The 9,835-nt window shown below is 34.8% G+C and overlaps 1 protein-coding gene across 1 annotated transcript; it reads left to right on the top strand.

The window, feature by feature from the left end:
- Positions 1 to 1,549: 1,549 nt before the first annotated feature.
- LOC107783961 (phospholipase A(1) LCAT3) lies at positions 1,550 to 8,921 on the top strand. The gene is made up of 11 exons (XM_016604993.2): positions 1,550 to 1,879; positions 2,431 to 2,522; positions 3,000 to 3,127; positions 3,316 to 3,451; positions 3,751 to 3,802; positions 4,885 to 4,985; positions 5,570 to 5,749; positions 6,588 to 6,745; positions 6,851 to 6,905; positions 7,886 to 7,939; positions 8,493 to 8,921. Exons 1-11 carry the CDS (start codon positions 1,651 to 1,653, stop codon positions 8,664 to 8,666), a joined length of 1,359 nt encoding a protein of 452 aa, XP_016460479.1. The 5' UTR covers positions 1,550 to 1,650; the 3' UTR covers positions 8,667 to 8,921.
- The last annotated feature ends 914 nt before the right edge of the window (positions 8,922 to 9,835 follow it).

The raw sequence follows: 9,835 nt of genomic DNA, 5'->3' as shown, positions 1-9,835 counted from the left end.
TTTATATAGCTATATATAAACAATTTATACTAGTATATACATATATAGTTTACAAGAAAGTGCCTTAGATAAAAAAAAAAAGCCTATATATATGTGTGTGTATGTATATATATATGTATACATACATACACATATATATAAGGCACTATATATATATCTAATACATATAAACTATATATATATAAGGCAATATATATTATATAAGGCAATATATAATTATATATACACACATAAACTATATATATATATATATAAGGCAATATATATTACATAAGGCAATATATAATTATATATACACATAATACACCCTTATATATACATACTATACATATATATATATACTATATATATATTTATATAGCTATATATAAGCAATTTATACTAGTATATACATATATAGTTTACAAGAAAGTGCCTTAGATAATTTTTTTTTAAAAATAGCCCGAAACGGAAAAAGCCCGTTAGGCCCGTTTAGGCCCGTGGGCCCGACCAATTTAGCCCGGGACCATGTGGGCTTAGGACCACCGTAGGCCGGTTCCACACATTGGGACCGTTCGGCCCGGGACCACCTCAGCCCGGCCCGCCTCAAGCCCATGCACGTTTATCCCGGCCCGTTTGGCCCGGGCCCGGACCACAATACAGCCTTATACGAGGTGCATTCTATTTATCCGGAAAATGGCCCCATTTTCCTGTTGTTTTCCCCCTTGTTTCTTACGTACACTCCATTTTTCACGTTGTTTATACATTTCTTGCCAAAGAAAAACTGGATATAACAATAAATTTTGCCAACAAACTTTGACAAATTTCCCAGTTTTTTAGCTTTTCTTTTATCTAGTACACGTGTGATTATAAATGGTGTTTGTTTTTATTTAATGATATCGATTGCTAAAATGAGTTCGTACAATCACCAAGAAATCCTAAATTTCAATTTAAATTATAAAATATAAAAAAAATTGATAGAAAACACTTCTTCAATGAGCATGACGATTAAGTATACTAAATATTTATCCACACCGAATATATTTAATTAAATAATTATACTTAGAATCAACAAATCAAAGTGAAAGTACATATCACTTGACAATGATTAAGTATTAGAAAGTGCTCTCCTCTATCTCAAATTATTTATTTTTATTTTTAAAAATAATTATCTCAAATTATTTATTATTTTAAAAATTTAAGATAAAATTAATTTTTTATTTTACTCTTAATGGTAATTGTTTTTGAAGATGCAAATAACACATAAATAGAATAAATACTCAATAAAGAGAAATTATATTTTAAGACATAAATAAGCGTAAAATAATTTAAAATTCCTCCTAATTAATATTATTTTAAGGACCATATAAAAAAGAAATACAACATATAATTTGATACAATAATATGTATCAACTTTCATTGATTTAGTGTTAAAATTCAGCTGACTGCAACAGTTGTAGTAAAATTAAAAGGGTCCCACACCCTTAGATTTTCCATTATTACACAAATCTACACACTTCTTTCAATCAAATACCAGTAGGTCCACCAAACTTTTCTACTAATATATAAAAAGCCCCCCTCCCCCTCCCCCTGCCACGAGCCATTCACTTCAACTACCACCACCTCCACCGAACTAACCGTCGCTGTTCGGAGCTCCGACCGGAGCATCAAATGTTCAAACAATACTGCTGTTGTCTCTTTCCGGGTCGGAGCTCCGACTCCGTCAACGATGTTGTGGCTGATAGAGACCCTGTATTGTTGGTTTCCGGTCTTGCCGGGTCCATTCTCCATTCAAAGAGTAAGAAACTGGGCGGTTTTGAAACCCGGGTTTGGGTCCGACTTCTCCTTGCTGAACTTGAGTTTAAGAATAAGTTATGGTCCATTTACAATCCTAAAACAGGTAGTAATAACTTTTCTTTAGTATTATTTGGCGGAATTATCAATGAAAATGCTTTTATAGAAAATATTTTACGCATGACTTTACTGTGTAAAAAATATATTTAAGCAATGAGGTCATCTATTAGGTAACTACATGTTAATCTCTTGATAAGTAGTTATTAATTACTAAAAAGGGCAGCCTGGTAAGCTCCCGCTATGCGCAGTGTCGGCGGAAAGGGCCGGACCACAAGAGTCTATTGTACGCAGCCTTACTCTGCAAGAGACTATTTCCATAGCTCGAATCCGTGACCTCCTGGTCATATGACAGAAACTTAGTTATTAATTAGTATATGGTAAAAATGTTAAATAATTGCTATCATAGGTTTTGTTTATTGATAGTGTTAAGGAATGTTTACACTGCTAGTGCCGTTTAGTTTAAATGGGAACTAGAGTTTAAGTTATATGCACTGACGGAGTAAACTTTTTTTTTTTTTTTTAACATAATCAGGTTACTTATTAGGTAATTACATGTAAATCTATTGACGAAGTAAATCTTTTTCTTGTAATATTCAGGGTATACAGAGTCATTGGATGACAGCACAGAGATAGTAGTGCCTCAAGATGATTATGGGCTATATGCAATTGATATTTTGGATCCTTCTATGGTATGTTTTTGCATCATCAAATGCTCACAAGTGTATGCATACCTATGTGAATTAGTATCATGTTTCTTCAATAACTTTTTCGTTTGTAGTTTTGCTAGGTACAAATTTTTATGGGGAGGTGATTGTAATCAGTAATCTTGAAAAGTTATAGCACCTTTATATATATAGAAGCTAATAATTACCTGAGTTTAGAAGCTAAATAGTTACTTGAGGGTATCTTTTCAAAAAGTAATTACGTGAGCATAAGTACACTTAAGTGGTAGGTAAAATGTTTTGTTCCGAAGGAAAAAAAGTGATAAGTGGAACATAAAATATATGTTTCATCTATCAAAAAGATATTACCAGTTAGTTTCATCTATTATACTCTACATGTCCTGCGAAAAGTAAATGTATGATTCGTCTTTTGTTTCTTTTCCTTTCCTGAAGTACTTTTCTCTAATGAGATCATGATCTCTTCTAATTGTGTTTGATTTCTAGATGGTGAAGTGTGTACACTTGACCGGTGTATACCATTTTCATGATATGATTGATATGCTCGTCAAATGTGGATATGAAAAAGGAACCACATTGTTCGGTTTTGGTTACGACTTCCGCCAAAGCAATAGGTATTATTTTAACCGGTGAAATTTCCATTGCCCTTATGCCATATCGCATTGTATTATAGCTTATTATTCGAAAAGCCAGTTGATTGTGATGGTAGCAAACAGGAATAACTCAGTTCTATTTTGGCTTATTTGATTCTTCTGGTGAAACTATTTTCGCACTTAGGGATCTGGTTAGCATATGGTTGCAGGATTGACAGGACAATGAATGACCTGAAAGCAAAGCTAGAGACAGCTTATAAAGCTTCTGGGGGAAGAAAAGTCGATATTATTTCGCATTCCATGGGTGGATTGTTAATCAAATGTTTCATTTCTCTTTATAGTGATGTAAGTCCAATTGCTTGAGACTTATTCATTTACAAATCACCTATACTATTTAATCAAGCTATATTAATCAAAAGAAGATAAAGTCTGTTGTGTCCTAAGTGGAAAGAACAGGGGATTGGTCTGTTGTTCCCGTTGGTCAACTATGTGTCTCCCATTTAAGATAATGTATTCCTATTTGTTCTGCTCATGTATCTTTTCTGTTTTGCTTTTCCTTCTCCTTAATTCCTGCCTGGCTTCTTGATTTAGATTTGTCGCTCTTCCTTGAGTGGCATCACTAAATGCAAACAGTTGCCTTTCAGGTATTTTCCAAGTATGTGAATAAGTGGATTACCATTGCCACTCCTTTTCAAGGTAACTTTGCTTTCTCTCTTTGCAGCTTTTTGCATGTCATTTTTGAATTGCTAGGATACGAGCTAAGATATCCTTATCAATTAGGGGATGCATAGATAATACAGATAGTGAGATAAATTTGACTGTCATATTTGAGCACCTCCACCTTCCAAAAAAGAAAAAAAGAAGAAGTGCGTAACTAGAGAAGGTCAGGGAAGCATCAGAAACTTAGCTTTTGGTGGGGGAGGTACCAATTACAAAAGTATAAGGAAGAATCAATAACTAATTGAAAAATAATTGCAAAGAATACAACCTAAATCCATAGCTTCCAAATCTTTATTTATATATTCAGTAATTAAAAGAAGTAAAAAAAAGAAGATGCACAACTTCTTTTGAAGATTACTCAAAATGTATGCCAATAAGATAACTTCTGCAAAAAATGGTAATCAGTATACTTTAAGTAGCAGGTCCTGACTAAGAGGAATATGCATAGAGCGGAATATTATATAGAATTGTATAAAATCTGAGTTGACCATTTGCTAGTATAGTCCTGCTTAGTTTGTGACTCGTCCTGGGGCGAAGAGTAGAAAGACCAGGTGAACAGAATAAAGTTCTGAAATATAGGAAGAGGAGGAGGAAACAGGAAGAGTGGTATATAAAAGATATTATAAACCATTAATTTCCTAAAGTAGAAATACTGAATCTTTAAGAATCATTGTTAAAGGAAAAATTGTTTGCAAATAGTAATGCTTATAAATGGAGGGAAGGGAAGGTTGTAACTTTTTTTCTTCCAGATTTCTAGTGAAACGTATTAGGATTCACCTTCTTGTAGGGTCCCAATGTATGAGTGGCGAGGGAGAGTCCATGGTCCTGCCAGCGCTCTTGCCCTGGACTAAAAGAATAAAGAAAAAGAATGAATTGTGCCCCCCCACCCCCCCCCCCCCCAAAAAAAAAAAAAAAAAAAACACCATATTGCCTGTGAAATTGGTTTTGAAAGAGCCTTTACCATGGCTAGAGTTCATGCTCCTTAAGAAATGCCCCTGGACCTCGAGGCTGCAAGTTACAAGTGTGCAGAGTACTGATTGTTCATCTCTTGTAAATAGGTGCACCTGGATGCATTAATGATTCTCTCTTAACTGGGGTGCAGTTCGTTGATGGATTTGAAAGCAACTTTTTCGTGTCAAGGTGGACAATGCATCAATTGGTGAGCTCTCTTGGTCAAGGACTTTTGCAAGAGCTCCGTTAATAGCATTTGTAGGAAATAAAGCTTAATTTTATTAATAGCTCCGTATCCGTTACTTGGCTGGCAAATATGCCTTGATGATGAATTTAATCTACGTGCTTCCTTATTTACTGAAGATTAGACTGTTTCAACAAATTAAGCTAGTAAGTATAGATTACGCTCGAGTATGTCTAACTTCATATGCTCAATTTTTCATTTTTATATTTTTTAATCATATCTTCAGTGGCCCTAGATAGTTAATAGATGTATCAGAAGTAAGACTTTCCAAAACTGTATGTTCGAAGTGTATTTATAGGCTTTGCCAAAAGACTTTGAACCTTACTGATACATCTCTTAAACCATGGTATCTACAAAATTGAGTTAAACTGGAAATGTCGTTTGATAGGGGGACGACTGTTCATTCACCTGGTAGTTTTTGTATTTTATTTTTTGTAAGACTCAATGGGTACATAAAAGTTTATACTAGTTTTTCACTGATACGGTCTCCATCAATACTGCAAATAATTGTTTGTTTGTCAATCTTGTCCTTTTTAATCTTTTGCAAGTTGGTTGAGTGCCCATCAATCTACGAGATGTTGCCCAATCCCGACTTCAAGTGGGCAAAGCAACCTGAGATTTTGGTGTGGAGGAAAAAATCTAAGGAGGGGGAGACGGTGGTTGAACTAGAATGTTATGGCGCTAGTACAAGTGTGACTCTCTTTCAAGAAGCATTGAAGAGCAATGAGGTATATCTCCAAGCTATCTTTAGCCACTAGAATTTTTAACTTCAAATTACAAGTTCTTAAGTTTCATGCTTCTGCATCTCTCCAACTCGCCAATTAGCTATTAAAATGAGAAGGCTTGTTTGCTTGCTGAGAAAGCATTTCGATCTCATGCATGTCTGAACTAGTCAAAGCTTAAAGTAATGAGGCTTTGGTAAAATATGTGTAGCATTTTTCCAGAGGAGCCGCCCCACTGATGCAGAAAAATGTCACTTGGACCAATTGTATTTTTAAGTGGATAAATTTAATCCAACCAAAAGCAAGAGTGCAACTGCTGTATGCTCACTTTATTGCTAGTTGTATTTATAACAAGCCAGAACATGATGTTCATATCTGTGCTGTTGTACTTCAATGCTGTTTGTATAACACTTCAAATGACCATGACCTTTTCCTTATCTTCCTTGTATCAAATATTCAATGAGCTCTGTGGGCTGGCAGGTCTTAGAGGTTAGATTAAACTTGACTTAAATTTTTCTTATTTGTCATGTTAGAGGGCAAGATGAAAATTGTTCTATTCAGTTCTCTGTAAAACATTTTTTTTGCACCAATTTAAAGAATCATGACATCATCTATGCAGTTGAAATTTTAGAACTTGTGGGTGATATACCTGTCATCATATTCGGAAGTGTAGCAACTATTGAATGATGGCCACAAATAGAACGTGTGTCTCATACATAAGAATATAAGATGGAGGGAGAATTTGTATTATTATTGGTTTTGGATGCTCTTATGCATCTTCCTATGACTAGAAGCCAGTGTTTGTAGTAATTGATTTTTTTTTTTAATTTTCCCTGAATTGCAGCTCAACTTAAATGGGAAAACAGTGGCTCTACCTTTCAACTTATCAATTCTTGATTGGGCAGCTAGTACTCGCAAAATTTTAAACATTGCTCAATTACCACAAGGAATTCCTTTTTATAGCATCTACGGGACATCTTTTGATACACCTTTTGATGTTTGGTATGTAACTTCATCTTATCATACAATAAGACAAGGTAGTCGATAACGGGTTAGTACTTTGTCTGAGGTTCTGCACTATTTAATGTGTACGTGTTTCTTTTGTAGTTATGGTTCAAAGGCTTCACCAATCGAGGACCTAACGAATGTCTGCCATACTATGGTAACTAACTTCACTTCTTTTTCCTTTCGAGTAAGAGTGATATTATGGCATTCCAACTCTTCTGCATTTTTTTCTGGGTTTGTGGTTTGTTATCAAAGAAGATTCTTTTGCCTTATGTTCTTATTGGTGTAGGTAGAATCCTTATGTCTCCAAAAAAGGATTTTAGAGTTAGTAGTGATATAACCTGTGGGGTTAAGGCTCCAGATAGCTTGGTTCTCCTTCTGGCTAAAGTTCAACTCAGATTTTAGGATTTCTTGGGTAATGTTATCTAAGACATAAACTTGCAATTTCTGACATTTTCGGTGGCCGTTATGATCAACTCTTTAACTAAGTTATTATGAGATATGAGATTGCTTTGAGTCAGCTTAACTAAGGTCGTATTCTTGACTAGTTATTCCACCAAATGGAGCTAATTAATAGCCTGGTTAATTTTTGGCAAATGTGATCTCAATCTCGTGTTTGATTTTTGTGAGTTTTCTCCAGGTACGGAATTTAGTCAATTGACCATTGGTTAATCTTCTTGTAAACGTTGATCCTTAATCTTGTGTCTGGTTTTGATGAGCTTCTCTCCATGTACGGAATTGGCCATTTCCCAAAACTTGGATGAGTCTTAGGTGGTACTTCCCTTTTATGAATGACTCCATACAGAATCTTTTGTTCGAAGGTTTCACCAAATTATACTTCCCAAAGCCGTGCATATATCTCCAAAGATATAAATCCCACACCTTGAGGAGAATAGTACGTTTCATTCCAGAAGCACCAGTAATGCGTTTGATTTTTGTTGTGGTCACTCGGGAGAATTTATCAATGACCTTTTCAATCTTATTTAGGGTGCTTTAGGAGAGTGGGTAACGACTAAGGTGTGAAATGTGCATGGGGATAAAATTCGTTCTGTATTTAGAGATTTACGTTTCTTTATTGTTATATAATGCTTCCTGAAGCTTTTCTACTTACTATTACTTACTCCATTTGTGATATAGCCGCAATACTCCTACGTGGACGGTGATGGAACTGTTCCAGCTGAATCAGCAAAGGTGTTATTCTTCACTTCTCTTTGTTTCTTACTTTTCTTATTTATTATAAAGATTAATGGTATCTTGGCACGTATAAGTAGACAGCATCTGATTCTAATGAAGAAGGAACAGAAAAAAGATATCAGCATTAATTTTCTGTGGTGACATCACTTTTCTAGGAAAACCCAGAATGAAGTAATCTGTCAGCTTATATATATTATGGTTGACTTCATGGCTATGAAATTTTGGATAGGTGTTTGTGAAATTATTCTTATATGTAACAAATTTCATATGATGCATTTCTATTACCTTCATCTCTTGCTTTTGCGTCCCTCCGAAATCTCTATTTGCTCGTCTCATGACCTCGTAAATTTTACCTTTCAACAGATATAAACTACTACCTAACATTATGTTGATCTTTATGCGACCTTTTTTTCCAGCTAACCACTTCATTGTTTTAGTTACCATCTGCCTTGTGTTTTCATTTGAGGAAACCAACCAGATATGAGGGAAATTGTATACCACCGTAGACAAATACTCAATAGCATGGCTTATTGTTGACTCTGTGCTGCAGGCGGATAATTTTAAAGCGGTGGAAAGAGTAGGAGTTCAAGGTGGTCACAGGGAACTATTAAGAGATGAGAAAGTCTTCCAGCTTCTCAAGAAGTGGCTTGGCGTCACCGATAACAAGAAGGCGCATTCCAGGTCCTCCAGGGTAATGGACCTTTATTCAGGTCAAAAGCTGTAAACATTTGTTCTGCTCATTCTTAGAGCACGTTTCTGATTTCTCATCTCTCCCTCGGTTTATTAGTCGTAGTTATAAATATATACGCGTCTACATTCTTCGAGAATGTTGAAGTTAACTTCTGCATGAATCATCGTTTATGTAGCTATGTTAGTGGCGATATGTATGTATTAGGCAGTCCAAGATACTGGAAAATGGCTCCAAAACTTGCTATTAGAACAAGCAAGAATTCAAAGGTTTCATCTTTCTTTTCCTTTACTCCTTTTTTTGGCAATTCTTGATTTCATTAAAGAGTTCTTTTATCTTAACCTATAGTTTTGTAGAATTAAAATATGTAAAATCTTGAATGAGCTTGCTTGATTCATTCTTGGAGGTGCGGAAGGCATTTTGTAACTTTTTCTTACCTCTAATAGTAATCTGCTCAGCAATTCATTTATACCATATCGTATTGAAATTATCCTTATCAATCTCATGTAAATTGCTATATTTTTGGACAGACTAATTCATAGCCAAGTCATATTTCTACAATCTTAAATAAATATAAACTCAAAATAGAATACTTGGCTATGGAAAGTATTTCTAGTAGCCAAGTCATATTTCTAGTTCATTGCAATAGTGATGATAGAGTAGACAATAAATTTGCGTACAGATAGAAAAATATTGCAACAATCGTAGTATTTTATTTCAAATATTTGAGTGTTACAATCTCTATGATTCTTATGATTCTACTTTCTAATATAAATTCAAGGGCATTTGAGCTTGATCTTGAACTTTAATTTGATTTATCCGTCGCGAACACTTTGATTGTTGCCACGAATTTTATCATGAACAAGTAGCATTGATCTTGAACGCCTTGTATTTGATTTGACTTCGTTCTTGATCTTGAATACTTGAATTATTCTTCGTTCTTAAGCTTGAACTTGATTTGTTCTTCGTTCTTGAACTTGAACTTGATTTGTTCTTCGTTCTTGAACTTGATCTTGGTTGCTTGAAGCCTGAAACTTGTAGAGAAATTTGCGGCGTTTGATCCACGAGCCCTCTCTTGCTTCTTGTAACTTCTAGTCTTTTAAGTTATGAAGACCCCTATTTATAGTTGTGGAAAGGAAGAGTTGTGATGGGAACAAACTCCTTCCGACCAATCAGATTGAAGAGTGACAATGTCGTATTTGATT

This window comes from Nicotiana tabacum, chromosome 11 (assembly GCF_000715075.1).
Source record: "Nicotiana tabacum cultivar K326 chromosome 11, ASM71507v2, whole genome shotgun sequence".
Lineage (NCBI taxonomy): Eukaryota > Viridiplantae > Streptophyta > Magnoliopsida > Solanales > Solanaceae > Nicotiana > Nicotiana tabacum.
The sequence above is the reverse complement of the archived record's forward strand: the minus strand, read 5'-3'. Positions and strand labels throughout refer to the sequence as shown.

Bases quoted from the DNA above. Each gene is read 5' to 3' on its own strand.
- LOC107783961 (XM_016604993.2), top strand. From the start codon at position 1,651: ATGTTCAAACAATACTGCTGTTGTCTCTTTCCGGGTCGGAGCTCCGAC. The intron at 3,803-4,884 runs GTAACTTTGCTT...TCTTGTAAATAG, and splicing joins CATTGCCACTCCTTTTCAAG to GTGCACCTGGATGCATTAAT. The intron at 6,906-7,885 runs GTAACTAACTTC...TTTGTGATATAG, and splicing joins CGAATGTCTGCCATACTATG to CCGCAATACTCCTACGTGGA.